Source organism: Lonchura striata, chromosome 5, assembly GCF_046129695.1.
Source record: "Lonchura striata isolate bLonStr1 chromosome 5, bLonStr1.mat, whole genome shotgun sequence".
NCBI classification, from domain to species: Eukaryota; Metazoa; Chordata; class Aves; order Passeriformes; family Estrildidae; genus Lonchura; species Lonchura striata.
Genome location: NC_134607.1, coordinates 66,409,903 through 66,427,178, shown reverse-complemented (window position 1 = coordinate 66,427,178; position 17,276 = coordinate 66,409,903). Strand labels below are relative to the sequence as shown.

The following is a 17,276-nucleotide window of genomic DNA, read 5'->3' as shown; positions in this document are numbered from 1 at the left end:
TTATCTACAAATGATGCCCACAATACTACACTGAGGGCAAAGAGATTTGTGTTGGAGCTTCTCAAGACCTGCTTTATTCTAACTGCTATAACTTCTTGTCAAGCCCACCATGTCCTCTGAAAGACAGGTAGAACTGTCAGAAATTGGTGGCCAGTCATAACCCTAAGACTGACAGATTTCTCCTCACTGCAACTGCATAACTGTAGGTGCACCATGGGAAGTACTCTGCAGAAATCTCTCTCAGGGAGCTGAATTCCTGGTGTACACTGAGGCAACAATAACAGCAGTGACGGGATATTTCCAGGGCACTCAAACTTGTGTTTCTTTACTCTTAAAGTATTCATGTGCCTTTGCTTACTTTTGAGTTAACTTGCAACTCCTGGCTATGCACTGGGAGCTGGCATGAGCTGGGGCCCATTTCCAACAGCTCCTTGGAGACTAACATCATTTTATATTTTAGGAATACATGAACCATGTCATCATGTGTTCCAAGGTGAACCATGGAGGCTGTTCCACACCAGTGGGCCTCTGTGTCAGACAATTCTGAGTGTGAGCCAATAAGCAGTAGAGATGGAGCATCCAAGAGAGACCAGCATGACACAAATGACAGGTTGAGACACACATGTAAGTTCACTTTTAAAGAATTTAAATAATTCTTCTCCAGTGAATGGGCAGCAGAGATATTTGATGCATGTAATCAGCTGTGCTAGCAAGGTCACAGCATGGCAAAGTATAGGCCAAGGATCCAGTGTAATGCACACAGGACCTGCTCTGCCACACTAGCATGACAGAACACTGAAGTTCTCAGGTTTAAAACCAATTTCTTGCTCTTTATTTTGTATTTTATTTTTGACTCCCAAGGACAGGTAATCTCTTGAGTCCCCTGGATATACTGTACAGAGCTTGCCAGACCAAGAGGAGGGAAACCTTAATTACCTTCCCCACCTGGCCCTGCATGAGCTTCCATCCGTGTTGTGTGTCTATCCCAGGCCATCCTGCTGCAGGTGGTCTAGGGCAATGTGAACTGGCATTCCTCCCTCCCTGCATTTCCTGGATCCAGCAGGACCCCCTAATGGGGCCTTTCAGTTGTCCACCATGTGGTAATCCTTTCCCAGGCAGAACTGAAGCCAGTTGTATTGCTAGGCAGTGTGAAGGAGCCCAGCAGGGTGGGATGATGGTAGGTGACCTCACCATGACTGTTCAGAGATGCCCACGGGGGCTTTTGTGGAGGACTGTAAAGTGTTTCACCAGCCCAGCTTAACATGACTGCATCTTCTCATTGCTGCCTTCCCCATTTGCACCCCTGTGCTAGAGAGACAAAACATCTTTTAGAAAGAAGAGGGAAGGGAAGCTGAGGATTGTGCAGCCTTAATAATGAAGAGAGAAAGGGGAACCAGAAAGATCAGTGAAGGCAGCAAGGAACAATTCAGAGACAGTCTGTTGGATTGTCAGCAGGGCCAGCTTTTCCCTCACAAACCTGTTGTTTATCTGAGAGGTTATTTAACTGTTTCCCTTACTCATTCACCAAGTGGCTTCCCCCATTCACCCTACAAAAATAAAAGAGCCCTTTTCAGAGCTGTTCCATCAGCAGGCCACAGCAGAACAGGATGCTGACTGAGCCAGTGACAAATTACATGAGTAAAGGAATGGTCCAGCTCTCCCATCAAATCCCTCAGAATCATTTTAATGCTTAGAAAAAGATCTGTAAGCTCTAAATTCTACAGCTATGAAACCATATTCAGCACACTGATCCAAGCAAGTACCACAGATGTTATGGGTGTGCACATGAAGGCAGAACCTGGGTCTCTTGCCATGATTATCATAAACAGGATTACTTTTGGAGCAATAACCAAATTACATGAGTGTTCAGTATTGGAACATCTCCAAAAAACATCATTCTTAATAAAAAAAGATAGACAGAGAGGGCTTACAGCTCTTTGAAATTACATCTTAAAACCATGATTACATGTGGATGCAATTCCTCTGTCAGACAGGAACAAACTAGGAGTGACTTCTCAGAAAATAATGGAGTTTCTCCAGTGGAAAATATTCTAGCTTTGTTTTCCACTCTGTGCAGTTCATTGCACAGATCAAGCTTGCATATTGCTGCCATTCAAGGAAAAAGTAGACGTACCTAGACATGCTGATTACTTAATGTGATTCTGGATGTGCTCTGCTTTCTTACAAATTATTATTATAAAACAATTGATATGTTCCTAGACCATACTTCTTGGGTAGGGAAGCCAAGGCCCATTTCCTTCAAAAGGACAGATCATATGTCAGGGAGCCTTCCTAAACAGCAGGACAAAGAGCTTTGTTTTTAACCCATGCTAGAAATATGGGATAGTCCAGGCTGTACTCAGTTCTTCTAAGCAAATGTAGGCAATGCTATACCCCCACTGTTCTGGTAGGGTACTGATGATTTTTCTTAGTAAATGTTTTGTGGTTGACAGATTTGCCACAAGTATGTGCCACAAAATGTTTTGTGGTCGACAGATGTGCCATTAAGTGCCAGGCAAGTATCACCTTTGTTTCTTCTTTCCTTTGGACAAAAAATATAAAGCCTGAAATATCAATCAACCCATATTTAAGAGTGATCTGTGAGGGATCTGTGGCCTTTCATCTTTCTGCAGCACCGGCCTTGTCACTGGGGAAAGAAACATGTACTCCAGAGTACAAGTCATCCAATCTATTTTGGACAGATTCCTTGGGAGGAGGTTACTGCTGCTTCTCTCTGCTGACAGCAAAGGGAGCTGAGGGCACCTAGCTCAGATAGCAATGTCCACACTGGAAAAACAAATGGTCACAACAATCTGTGTGACAGTCCCTCCTCTAACAATTCTCTGAACTTCCTTCCCACTGACCCGTGCAAGAAGGATCATCCAGCACAGAGGTTGCTTTCTGCCTCCAGCTCCAGGTTGGAGGGTTAAGCCCAACACATGCCAGGGAAAACAAGCAAAATCATTCATGGGTCATAAGGAGCATTAGCAGAGCCTATAAACCTGCTCCCCTATCATTTCAGCTGTTCATCTCCAGGCAGCTGCCATGCTGCTATTGACAGCTGGGAGAGTGCTGGGACACTGCTGGGACCACCAGCTGACATCTCCTCTCCCCCCTGCTCTGCCTTGTTGCTGTGTTGGTGACACAGAAACTCATTCACAATGCAGGGCTGGCAGAGGATGCTTAACTAATGTGGAGACAGAGACACAGAGGCTGCTGAAGCACTGCTGTCTGTTTGCCAGCTCATAAAACATTCCCCACAAAGCTGCAGAAATTAATACATGGATGATATTCTGCAGCAGACAACTCTGATAAAGATCTTTAGAAGTAACAAGAAATCCCTCCTGTCCCAGCAGCTTATAGAAGTGGACAGTGGACAACATGCAAGCAAATGCAGGCCTTGAGTTTCTCATAATCAGATCCAGATTTCCAAAGTCAGTTGTTCCCCACTCTCTTCTCAGCACACTGAGCTGTTTTAAATAGCTGTCCATTCATTGCTTTTCCTTAGTGTTATTCTGTTTCTAACCTGACTTTTTCATTTTGATTATATTATTGAACAACTAATGTCTTTATTTTCAGTTGTATTGAAGCCACCACCACCTTGGCCAAGGGACCAAGAGCTGGACCAGGGCCTCAGGTCTGTGTTGAACCAGAGAAAATCACTAAATAGTGATTTTCAACTGACCTTTTCAGAGATGGGTTTTCTGGCAACACTGATGCTTTGGGTTGCTGAAAACAAGCTCTCATTCAAAGTCTGTGGAAACCTGTGAGAAGTCTGTTTTCCCCCTGGTCTGTTGAAAATCCCAATCTAGCATTTTGTGTTGTTGCACCTCATATTGGCCTTATTACTGACAGCTAAGTACTTGGCTGGCTTGTTAGGGAGGATCTGAAATTAAATAAAATGCTATGACAAGTGTCTGGAAAGGAGCACTGTGAGTTTACACATTTCTAAAGGTTCTCTCCAGTCCCTGTGATTGGTTTTGTGTCCGTTTTCATGCATGGCCAAAAGAAATCCAAATTCAGGACCTCAACTCCTGGACTGTGTGGGAGGAGACCAGGAGCTCAGCTTCCATTTAAAAGAAATAGAAACATAAACAAACCCACCAAAAAGCCCTTTCTTTCTTCACCAGTAATCAGAGATGCCAAAAGATGCTTGAGAATAAGATGTGCAACTGATTATTCTGAACTTGGAGAAAGCTGCAAGAGATTACAGTGAAGGGAAAGACTTACACCAAGGGTATGGAACCAGGAGACTACATGAAGATGGAATCAGAGGTGCAAACTGTGCTGATCTAAGAATCCAGGACTCATTCCACTGGTGTTGCTACATTTGGTAGGTGCAACAGCTGATGTTTTCTAATGGTGTCTAATGGAAATGTTGCATTATTTTACGAAGATCTTATACAGCATCTTGCTGAAGGTATCACAGTATTTACTTGATTATCCATTTTATTATCTCTTAATCCATTTCAGCTGATAAAACTATAGTACAAAGTTCTTTTGTTTGTCTGTTTTAAACTAATTAGAGCCAATAACATGCCACCTTTAATGTTTTAAAAGTTTCTTTCCAGGGTTGGATATTCACTTGTGACTACTTGTGCTCATGCTGAAGAACTGCAGAATAAAACTGATTGCTCACAGAAAAGGTTTGGGTGAAATCTGCATCTGATACATAATCTGCACATAATGTGAAGAAGTGAGAAAACAGTTTTAAAAATCTGCTCCCTTAGATCACTGAAGTTTGATCTGTAATTTTGAGGCTTTTTGTCTGATTCACCAACAGACGCTTCCTGAGAGCTTTAAGTGTTTCAGAGGGTGTTTAGAAAAAAGCCATCATTAAAAAATAATGAACTACTAATGTTAAAGAGGTCTCTTAGACCTGCTTACTGACATGAAGTCACAAGGGAGTCACAGGACTATAGCCTCTGATTTTATTACTCCATTGGCAACACCATCCTCCCAACCTGTGACCTGTTCTCAGTCACATGAGACCCCCCCGCTTCAAAATTAAGTACAACTGCAAGTGCTGTACCTTGTGTATAAATGCAAACACTCATATTTTGAACACGACGATCTCACACAGCTCTTCTCACTATGTGGCACTTTATTAAAACCCTAGGCCACATTGTTGCTGAAGGATCAGCTTTGCCTTCCCTGTCAATGCCTACTTGTTCCCACCACTCCTCTTGAGATGGCTTTCAGCTTGACCTCTCAGTCTGTCAGACAGCCAGGCCACCTGGAAATGTACTGCTTTTGAGTGTGTGGAGTAGTTTTTGGAAAAAGAGATGCTCCTAAGAGGAAGACCATTCTTTTTCAATGAGATGCCAGCCTACATTTATCATTTTTCATGAAGATTTGATATGGTTCTTAGAGAGAAATATCAGGAGATTTTGATGATCCACAGTTATTGTGTCAGTGATCCTAATTTCAGCTGGGGACTCTGAATCTCTCCTTTTATTCTCAGAAAAGGATTAGGAGACCTCACGATGAGCTTGCCTATGACTTGACATTAGGTACAGTTAATTCCACTGTTGTAGCCATGCTAGGAGAAGAGGATGACCTTTTTGGCAAAGAGAAGGGCTGACATCATAGCCTACAGTCTGATTTGTTTCCCCCTGCCATCCTCAGATTACTAAAATGCAGAAACTAAAAGAGTAGCAGATAAAGAAGCTCAATCCAACCCCAGGGTTACAGCCTAATGCTTTAAAGGCAAACATGAAAGAGCAACAAGCAGAAAATGGAGTGAAAGTGTCTCCTCTTTAATGAATAGTCTTTCCCTGAATTCTTTCCTATTTGCACAGATAAAAGGGATATGCAGGGTGGCACAAATAATCTACATGTGTGGTATGTAAAATCTAAGTGTGACCCTGCTCCTATCTTGAGCTTGCTTTTCAGTGCAATAAAGACAGAGCAAACAAGCATCCACCTCCCAACACTGAGTTCATATAAAAGGAGATGAGTTCAGCTGTGCCATATAGAGAGGATTTGCGAGATGAAACTGAATCATTCGACACAAGGCAGTGCAAAACATTGACATTTCCTGGGAAAACTCTTTCACAAATGCAAAGTGCTGTGGAAGTAAATGGCACATTAGGCCTCTTGATTTCATCGGGACATTTGCACACTTACAGTGGATTTTTGGCCAGGCATTTGGCATTTTGGGGAAACTGAGGCCCAGGATGGTAGCTCCACTTGTGTTAAGTCATGCAATGAGTCAGTGGCAGACCCAGAGGCAGAGGGCAGGAATCTCTGCATCCCAGTTCCACTCTCAGACCACGCTGCCAGAGCCAAGTCCTGCACAAGGCACTGTGGAGAGTGATACATTACCAGTAAGCGAGGGAAGGATGCTCCTTCAGCGCTGGTGTTGGAAGGGCTGGCAGCTTCTTTAATTCATTCCTTACAACTTCATTGCTGAAAGAGAGTTCAAAAGGAGGATCAGGCTACAAGAAAACAACCACAATATTTGATATGACTTGACCTAGCTGGCAGGCTGCTATGTCTCTACATCTGTTCCTTCTTAACAAAAGGCACTGGGGTTTCCTTTTTCTCCTCTCTTTATTTGTTTTATGGCAGCCCAGTTAACTTTTCCCTCTATTATCAAAATTGGAGAGAAGCTCTCCCAGATGGTTATGTTGAAGCACTTCCTACCAGTGACTGGACACAAAAGCCACCATGCCACATGTCACTGAGCAGGGTGCCAGGGACATGTTCATATAGGAGAAAAAAAACCAAGGGGGAGAGAAAGTGATGCTTTCAGCTGCAATTATACATCTTTATTTAATGCCTTACAAACTGCTGCAAAAAGTAACAATTTGCTTTCTTCACATCACAGGTTGTTCTTAACTGGTTGCCCAGTGACCTGTTCTTTGCATAAGATCTTCACAGATAAGACTCCACTTTGAATTTGGGTCCTGCTACACAAAAACTTCCTACACAACAACCTCACTAACATTCTTCTCCCTGCAACCTCCAGTGGCCACAATGGCCAGCTGGAGTAGCATCACTGTGCAGCAGAGAGCAAGGAGAACTCATGAAATGGGAGGCAGATTCTCACAGATGAAATAGTGGGATTTTCTCCTACAAACCCCAAATGCCTCCCTTCCCACTTTTAAGCACACATGGAATTGTGTGCACATAGGAAAAAAAAAAGCCTCAAAGGCTTGGGAAGGAAGGCAGTGCTGCTCTTAATTTTTAAAATTGTAGAAATACACAGCCAAGAGGACCAGACAGGACACGGAGGAGTGCCAAAGAATTCATGTTTATTGGCTTACTTTGTTACAGCAAGTTTTTCTGCCTTCTTATACCCTTCCCTTAATCCTACCCAAACATGTGGCTGTCCTGGAGCTGCAGAGACAGATACCTCTTCCAGAGCTACAGATGTCCCAGCCCACTGGCTTCTCCCATGGGGCTGGCAGACAGACTGTAGACCAGAGATCCTGATATCTGCTAAAGACTTGAGGAGCTCATGGACATCCCAGATCACCCTATTTCATCTTTGTCTCTGGGACAGTCTGTATGTTGATTTGTAGAGAAGTGGTAGTGCTTCAGTTGTAAAAATCTTCCCACAGCATTTCTTCATTTGCACATCCCAGGAGCAGGCTCTGCCTGAGACCTAGGTAGGTCTGTCTTAATTGGAGTCTGCAGGTTAATTGCTAGGTTGGGTCATAGGGTAAACCATTGACATAAATCCAGGAGCAGGCATTTTGGGCATGTCTATAGACATTTGTTATTTATTATTATGGTAGTTCCTTGACAATCAATTAAGTAGTTTTAAAACAGGACCAAACTTCTAGTCAGGACAAATCTGTGAGAGATGGCCAAGTCTCAATAAGGCTCAAATTTTGCAGAGTGAAAATGTGCTGAATAGCACACAAGAATTGAGGCAACTGCTGCCGTGCCAAGCACATGGAAAACCACTCTGTAACACCTCCTATATCAAGCCAAAAGTCTCTTGACAAACAGTGTTTGAACACCCACTCCTGCCCAAATCCTCATGGTCATTTGGCTATCAGAGAGCTCTTCTCTTCTAAGTGCAAATGCTCAAAAATTATTCAGATTTATTCTTCCATGGCAGGTAAATATCTACACAAGTTTGAACATGAAGCTGCTCTGCACCGTGTTATCTGCTGATCTGGAAGCTCTGTTCTGTGACTGACAGCCTAGAAAACAAGTTGCTGCTTTTTACAGTTTATTGCCAAGAGCTGTCTCCTCTACAGCATGTGCATACTCAGCTCTTACTGAGGTTTTTGACATTTTGAAAGAAACTGGGAAAAAAATAATAGAACTTGGGACAATCAGAGTACAAGCAGAAGTAACTGCCCTGAAATGATTTTTTTGAGGCTGGCTGCTCAGAGAAGGAAGTTGAGAGATTTCCAAAACTTTTCTGGGAAAGCACAGAGTGAGTTCCAAACAGGGACTTTCTGAGCCCAGAAATCTATCAAATAGACCAAGATTAGTGGTGACTAATGATCCCTGAGAGTCTGGGAAAAGCTCTGAGTCAGTAATGGCTCCTATAAAAGAAAGGGCTAACATCAGTCACCTCTGTTTTTTTCTGTCAGTGAGGCACAAAGTTTGCCTGTGCTGTGATAACGTCTTTTAAGAATCAGAGAAAAAGACATTCTAAGTGATGTTGGGTGGGATTAATATTTCTGCTCAGCACCTAGAAAATATTATAAGGATAATTCCTCACAGCCTCAAAGCACCAAATGTATGTCAGGTAATCACTTCCAGGAACAAAAAGGTATTTCATTCTGTGGTCCATGCATTTACTAAGCCTTCTGGCAAGACTCATCTCAAGACAAATTAATTTAGACTCCCAAGAAGATGTCAAATCAAAAAAATGAAAAAAATCCAAAAGACTCAGGTTGCATTTGAACTAGTGGCCATGAGGTCACTTTTCTCTCGGCTCCTTTTAAAACACTGAAACCCTCAATTTTTAAAATGTTTCCAGTGGGATCACAAGTGTTTTTTTACTTACTGCCTTTCATGCTCTTTCTAGTGAAATATCTCAGTGTGTTTGTTTTATTACTGTATTTAGAAAGTGTTTGTTTAATCCGGTCACTTGTGCTGCATTTATTTTATATTCGGAAGTGTCCAGCCTCCAGGGCTGATATATACAGAAGGGTGTTTAGGACACAGGTTTATTAATATGCAGGGGAAAGGCTCCAAAGACACTTTCTCTGTGTCCCCTAGATCACTTTATTTCTTTTTTTTTTCCTATGGTGCAAATGGTAATATTTAAAGGACTGAATAATTATATGAAAACTGAACTGGAAAAGGCATCTGCACGGGTGCCTGAAAGCTGGTTACTAAGCCAGAGTAAGTTTTAACTAACAATGGACCTAGAAAACAGAACTTCTTGGGTTTGTTCTGGCACTGCCTGTTTAATGAGTCCTGCCCAAATTAATTAGTCACCACCTCTTAATATCTTTATCTACGCATGGGTGCAAAAGGCCTACCAGAACTTCATAAACATTTTGTGAAAAACAAATTTTTGCATACTGTCTAAAATAATTTTGAGCAAGATTACATATGCAGTTGTCTCAGGAAATTCATACATTTTCCAGCATGTGTAATAACAATGATCAGGAACAAAACAAAACTGCAGGTTAAAGTTACCAGCACTTCTCAGCATGGTAATTCATTCTGTAGCATGTAGGAGGAAATGTATAATCTGAGATTCTCAGATTAGATGGTGCTTTTCAAAATACAGTGTTTAGGATCTTTACTATTAGGCTGCAAGAATGCAGCCCAGGTTTTCTAACCCTATAATACATTCTAATTGGTTAAATGTCACTTGGTTACACAGAAAGAAAAGTAAGCCTGAAACTATGTTAGATTACCATCTGCCCAAATGCTGAAATTATTGTGAAATTCTGCCTAGCAGGAAACTGGCTGTTAGCTTTTCTCCCTTGTTATTCTTTCATATATTGCTGGGAGATACTTGGAGTTCACTTGAAATGTCTCATACTGTTTAACTGGAAGAAATCTAGCAATGAGGAACTAGCTGCAGTGGTTCAGGATTTTGTTTTACTCAGATGTTTTCCTTTCTCATCCCTAAACTGAGGGACAAATGATCATTATATGGCATTACTTGCTTTGACATACAAGCTGTTTAAGGCTGAAGAATTGGATTAAAGCTGGTGCAAGTTTCCCAGAGATTTTGGGACTGTACTCTCAGTCTGGCAGGATTAAATTGGCGGGGGCGGGGGGGAATCCCAATTATTTTAACAATATGCTGTATTCCCCCACAAATTAGCCAGGGCAGCCTTGGTAATTCCTTTATGTAGGCCTAAAGAGAGTTCACACCTGTAGGATTTGTCCCTCTAAGGAACTGAAATCTGTCCTGCCCATGCTCTGCCAACCAAGCGTGACTCAGCTCCCAGCTAGAAAAAAGATTAGTTTGAGCTAATAACCTTTAGATCCATCTGCAGGGTGCTAGTTTAGGACATTTACACATGCAGTTCTGCACCTTTGAAGTCAAAATGTTTGCAGCTCATACTGAAAAGCACAGATCCAATCTTAAGTGTCTGGTTCCACCTGAAAACCAGCTGAACAAGGAAACTTGATTGTCCAAAATTTAATGGTATGTTCCAACTAAAAGTAAACATATTTAAGTCTTGTCAGCTGAAGCATTTGGGCATTCTCTTTCAGAAACATGAAAATACTCTACTGCAGAAGACTAGGAACTTCTTAAGAAGAAAAGCTTTTTATTTTAAACCTCATTCTGCTTGAATCTTTATCAACTAAGAGATGGAGGCCACTCACAACAAATGTTAATACTTATTAATTTAACCTGTTAGTTATCTAACCCCTTATCAACCTGTTTAGTTGATCTAAACAGGGTCAGGAACTCAGGGTTTCTGATGAGCTTGTTTTTGAAATGAAAAACACATTAGAAATTGAAAAGGACTCAAAATAATTGCTCGCTATAGCTGTTAAACTCATCTGTCAGGGCTGTTGTGGCATTTTACTTTAAGACAGGTGAGGGTGGCTTGGACTGTGTTCCCCAGGCTTAGCAAAACCTGGGAATCACTGTGATGCCCAAGATGACAAGAAGCAGTGATAACAGACTCATGCATGGTAATGCCCTACCAAAGGATCATGTTTGAAATGATGAGCTGCTTTTTGGAAAAGGAAAAAGGAGTATTCTGAGCACAGTGATTATTCTGAGGTACGGGATGATTTCCTCAAAAGCAGCAGTGGGAACTGCTGTCACTGAGGATGTATCAGTTCACAGAGGTAGAAAGCTGACTGTTAAGAATTTGTAAGTTAGTTCTGTTTTTTGAGTTCCCATGAGGCCCAAAGAACAGACTTGCAACTGCATTCAAGAGTGTTGAACCAGCTGCAGATCCTCCACGTGGCTGCAGTGGAGTTTGGAGGTAATCCCACTCTGGCCACCATGGGCAGGTGCCAGCACACAGCTGGAGCTGTGACAGTTTGGCTCTGACTCTCCCAGCACCTGAGGTGATCGGCAGTGACTCACAGGAAGGCTCCCATGGGGAACAGCAGTTCTCCCATCACTACCAATGAGCCAGTACTTATGCACTTTTCTGGATCGGGGCCAGAGAGAAACTCGTACTCTCACAGGCTATAAATCTGATGGTAGCAGTAGACAGGACAGGTGTGGGAAAGCAGCAGTCTGCGTTCCAAGCATGCAACCATTTAGAATTAAATTATTTCTTCAAAAACAAAGAGTTCAAGAGTTCAGCCTTCACACAACATATGCTGCCATGCACAATATATAATCTTTAAATCCCAGCAGCAAGACAATCACAACTGCAAAGCTTTTCTGTTTCAAAGAGTAGCCACTTCTACTTTAAACAGTATTTCAACATCAACTAATTTCAGACATTGAAGCTAACTTGATCCCTAAGAGAAGTCAGAACATTTGCCTTCACTTGCAGTTCCTCTGGCTGGCCTGAGGCTTGGTCTGCCTGCCAGAGTTTACACTGCTGATATGATAACCACAAATCTCAGCAGGCAAAAATCTTGACCACAACAACCTCATGTTGACTTCAGTAGCACCTGGATCTCACCCAGCACACAAACCTGTGTCAGTACACATTAGATGGGAGCTGCTGGACAGACATTCCTGGGAGATGCCAAGTCTTCTAGACCATAGACGATCAGGGTAGCATTTTTCTACCTTTTTCCAAGAACAGCCTCCAAACTGGCAGATTTGTCTTCAAAGTCCATTTATAAATTAAGATCCCTGGCAGTGCCCTCAAATTGTTATGACACCCCTTCTCTGCCTGACTTAGATGTAAGGAATCCCCCTTCCACTTCAAATCACTGTGATCCACAGGGGAAAGAACTCAGAGGTGTTTTAATGGGCCTGGTGATGACAGACTGATGTGGTGGGAGAAGTTAACACCATAGCTTGAGGTATCTTCTGTGCCCTCAAAGAAGATTCCTCATTTCTCACACAAGCACACTGTAATAAACTCAACCATTCCTTTTACAAGGGACATCACACAACTTTTAGCAGTTTTTAGCAACTTTCCACCAGCTGTTTCCATTTCTGGTCTGGAAATGGGTACTTGAAGATAAAATACTTTCAGTCCTATTACTCTGAGATATCTGATTCCTTTCTGTTCTGAATTTCATAGTCTGTATACTTTCCGAGTGTGTTTTCACCATAACCAAGACATTCTGTTAAACAAATACCTCTCTTCTAAGGAAAACCAGTGGTTTATCACAGGTTGAAATGGCAAAACTTTGCTTTGCACAACTCTTCTGGACTAAGTGCTTGGCAGTGCACTGAAAACCAGACTGAAAAGTCAGAGCCACATGCACTCCAGTACCCCCTAAATAAACAGTGCTGATAGCCAAGTTATTCCAAATTGGGCAGAACTGAAAAATGAAGCAAGACTGGGTTTGTGTCTCTGTGGTCAGATGCATACCAGGATTTTGCAAGTTCATTAACGTTTTGAGAAATGATAAGGCAGAGCTTAAACTTCCTTTTAGCAAGGGCTACTTTATGTCATCCCAGATTCCATGATGTGCAGGATAATGCAGTTTCTTTTCACTGATTTGTCATCATTTTAGCTGGCTAGAAGTTCCAATCCACCAGAAAGTGGAACCTGCCTGTTCTTCACAGCCTCCTGTCATTACAATCACATTTCAGTGTATTGCAATGCTGACAAACTTAAGACAATTTTTAGGCTCATCTGACAATTCAATCCCATTGCCCATTTCTTTTCTTCTCTGAAACTAACTTCAATGGATATTGTGGTCCTCCAGACTATAAGAAATTCTTAGCATCATCAGTTCTCCTGAGCTTCACACTAAGAACTTCCATGTTTCTCACGTGAGACACCAAACAAGCATCTGACCTTCAGCTGCTACTAACGTATAAATCACAGACATGGTTGACTTGCAGGAAAATTCTTGGGCATTTCATTAACAGTTTTCTGAAACACGAAATACAGTGACCTCCTTGAATTTCTTACAGTAAGTCTGAAGATTTGGCTCAAGGGATAGCAGAAGTTCAACAAAGCCAATTATCGAATCAGTGATTTTGAGAACTGTCCAAATTCAAACTGAAATATCAATTAGTGTTGGAATTTTAATGTTGCCTCTGGCAGGATCTGTGATATAACAGTGATTTTAGAGTCATTTCCTTAGCAATTTCCTTCCGAAGACTAGTCTATTTCCTGAACTTCACGACCACATAATGAGATTTGTCAACAACAAAATCACAAACAATGCTGTTTGCAAGGCATGCTCTGGTCAAAGGTTGCGTTTGGTGAAGAAATTATGTCAGGAAACGTGATGTCTATGACAGCCATACACACACAGTTGCTTTGCTAACAGAGGCAATCCTGTTGCTACACAGCTATGACTGAATTGCATGTCTGACAGAGGAATTTTACCAGATTTATTCTCACATCACACAATGGCAAAAACTTTTTAAGTTCACCTACCTTGAAAAATCTCCCTTTGCCTCCTGTAAAAGGTAGAGAAATAAAAAATATATAATTAAAAACAGAAAAAAAAAAAAAAAGAAAAGGCTATTCAAGAGTTTCCATTTGCAAAATTCATTTAGCAGCAATTTCCTGTTGTAATTGATTCCTCATGCAGGTTTTGGAACCAATATCTAATGTCAAGTGCCATGACACAGTGAGTTGGGCAGATTAGCAAACAAAAGATCTAATACAGGGCCAGATGATTCCTCATTCTGCTGTGGATACCTAAGATGCTACAGGAAACAATGTAAGTAAATAAGAAATTTTGGGTGCTACATTACTAGAAAATCTCTGAAGTCTCAGTGGCTTTGCAACCTCTGAGACGGCAACTCCCCTGACTTTTTTACAAGTATTCTGGCCATTTTCTAGTACCTAGACTTTCAAAAAGCTTGCTCACTGTCAGCTTTCAAAGGGATGCAAGACACAGGTTTCTCTAACTCGTTGCTGGGTGTTTGGGGGAGTATTTAACTCCCTTACTTGTACATCTGGATACTTCTATTTATTACTAACACAGCCTGATATTAAAGGGTTGGAAAATGTTCCACTACAGTAGTTAGGTTAGTCTTACTGCACACCTGGAGAATCCTCAGAATCTGCTGAGTGCCCTCTGCAAAAGATTTAGCACGCATTTTGCGTTTTCCATTTACCACAGACAATATGCCTTTCATATTATTCATATTAAAGCACCTCATTTGCCACCAGCTACACAGAAAGCACGGTGCAAGAATGTAATTTGTGCAGTGAGGGAGTTTCCACTGCCAAAAGGACTGGGCTTTGTGTTTAGGTCTTTTGTCTTTTACATCCATTCATCTACCCACAAAACCTGCCAGCCCACATCCACTGGTGTTTCAGTCCTGAGGCTGGGGTAAAGTTCAGAGCTCTGGTGGTGCTTTAATTTGTTCTGGTTATAAAACAATTTGAAATAGGGCTGCAGACTAAATCACTTGATTTCTGACAGACTTTTACTATCTTTCCATTTCCCTCTGAGTGAACTGAAGGGCAGACAAGCACTTCTCTGGTTCATACGAAGGAGTCTTTGAGCATGTCATGATTACAGTTCAATACAGAACAAAGCCCAAAGGATATGCTCTTGCCTGCATAGGTGTTTTCACTTAATGTGAAAAACAATTTTGTAGTGTATATTCTTCAGAATTCAGTGCTTTGACCTAAATGCTGCAGCAAGAAGTAGAGCAAAATGCAGTATGATTCCTTTTGTTTTGCTTGGATCCTGTCACAAACACGGGTTGTAGTAGTTTCTGCTTACAGGCAGCAAGGGTGTGGCTTGTTTTGACTGTTTTCATTAAGTTACACATCAAACTACTACAGGAATAAGGGTAACATCCTGTGTTTGTGGCAAGAAACAATCCCAGCAACAAGGGTTAGTTACAGCTCTGGGTCTGGTTGTACAGTTACTAAGCACTAAGTTATTCACTAGGATGAGCAGACAATAGATTCATAACCCCACTGCTGCTCCCCACAATGAGCCCGTTGTTTGATGTGCATTCCCCCAACAGCCAATATGTGATTTCTATAATGTGCCGCTAATTGAGTCCTCCATCCTGACTCTCTCACTCCATTCTTGTTACATAAAATGATTTTAATGAAGGTTCAAATCCCTACACATTAATTGCTGCTTTAACATGGCAAGTGCTCTAGAAGTGCAGTGCACTGTTATTTATTAGTGCAGTCTGATGAGCTGGTTTGTCTGCTCACATGGCTCCTCATAGCTTTGTGGCTGATGGGAAAAAAAATTAAAACTACAGACCATAAGAGAGGGGAAACAAGGCTCATCTGATGATTACATCTGATGTGCTCCCACAGTCATGCTTCTAAAAATAGAACTTTCACAGAACCCACCCTCGCTACCCTGAAAAGGTTCCATTCTGGGAACAAGACATTTACCAAACACTGCATGGTCATTTACTCTCTGACCCTTTTCCCTCTTCTTGATGAGTGGATTGATTTAGACCATTCTGCCCATGTTGGAGAATACAGACAGTTGCATATGTAGAAGCTTATGTAGCTCATCAGAGGACCAAACCCCACTGGGAAAACAAATGCAAGTAAAAAAACCCATTGCATATGGATTTTGCCTAGGAATTTGCATTCATCACTTAGATTTTCTCTGGCTGTACATCATACCCCAGAGTCTTGGATATCTGTGCTGGTGCAAACAGATACGTTTTATGCATGCAAAATATTGACCAGTAGTACCTGCTCCCTGAGTTGGGAGGTCTAGTTTGAGAGCCTTCTGTTCCCATTTTGTCAGAAGCAATGAAAACTGTGAAAAGACATTTTTTTTCTGCAACTGGTGGGAAGCCCTACACTTCCACACAGCCATTGTGGATTTGGTAAATCAAAACATTTAATGCAGCATGAGGAAGCACCAAGTGAGAGAAGGTGGGTGCTTACCTGCAAGATGTATGCAGCCAGTTCAAACACCACTTCACTGTCAACCTCAATGAGCTCCTTGAAAGGTGAAGAAAACATAAAAGAAAAAGAGAGTTGAGCTGCTGTAAGAAGGACATACATCTCCTCCTGACTACTGGATGGTGAAGCATGCAGTGCCAGTTTTCTCCCTTGGCTAGGCTTCAAAGTATTCCCTGTGCTCCTGGAGACAAAAGGGAGGGAGAACCTGCCCACTAAGATATGGAAAAAGCTAAATATTCAGTGTAATGCACTGGTTAATGAAGCATAACTGGATGTGGCATGAAGGGATTCCTGGGGGAGGAGTGAGGAGAAGGCAGGTGGAAGGGGTAGGATCAGGGTACATTTTATTTTCTTGTGTGATTTAGTGAAAAGCAGTCCAGGATATAAGTTTTTTTGCCCTCAGATGTGACCATGGTTCAAAGGAACACAGTTTTGTCCTTGGGTCACAGAAGCAAGGAATGAGAATTTGTCTTCGACACACTGAGGTGGTATCAAAGCCCCCACTGGACTCCTCTAGCCCTTGCAAAAGGTAAACTTACAGGAAAATGAACCATATTTGCTCATGCAGTATTTGAGCCCTGGTTTTGTCCTTTTCATCCCCAAGAGCACTGAGATTTGGGGTGGTTTGAGAATGAGCTGTGACAGCAAGTCTTTTGGTAGATCTTCCTTGCTCCATTTTAGAGGATCCTGCCACTGATGAAAGCAATCTTGGAGGGTTTTACTTGGACACCATGGCCACATTAAGAACACTGAGGGTCCCAACAGATCCTCTCAGGATTCCTCTGCTGTGCCTGACACAGCAGTTACAGACAGAACCAAGGGGTCCAGGCACTGCTCTGGCTGAATGTGCAGAATGCAGTCCAAAGATCAAAGATG

The 17,276-nt window shown here is 42.0% G+C and overlaps 1 protein-coding gene across 9 annotated transcripts in view; it reads right to left on the bottom strand.

The window, feature by feature from the left end:
- The window catches only part of FRMD4A (FERM domain containing 4A), a 356,772-nt gene that overhangs the window by 56,561 nt on the left and 282,935 nt on the right, over positions 1 to 17,276 (bottom strand). For all 9 annotated transcript variants that reach the window (XM_021531010.2, XM_077783672.1, XM_021531005.2 and 6 more), the window contains 3 exons: positions 16,383 to 16,439; positions 13,929 to 13,951; positions 6,328 to 6,411 (listed from right to left, as the gene is read on the bottom strand). In XM_021531010.2, coding sequence (XP_021386685.1) covers positions 6,328 to 6,411; positions 13,929 to 13,951; positions 16,383 to 16,439 — 164 coding nt within the window. The remainder of the gene's footprint in view (positions 1 to 6,327; positions 6,412 to 13,928; positions 13,952 to 16,382; positions 16,440 to 17,276) is intronic.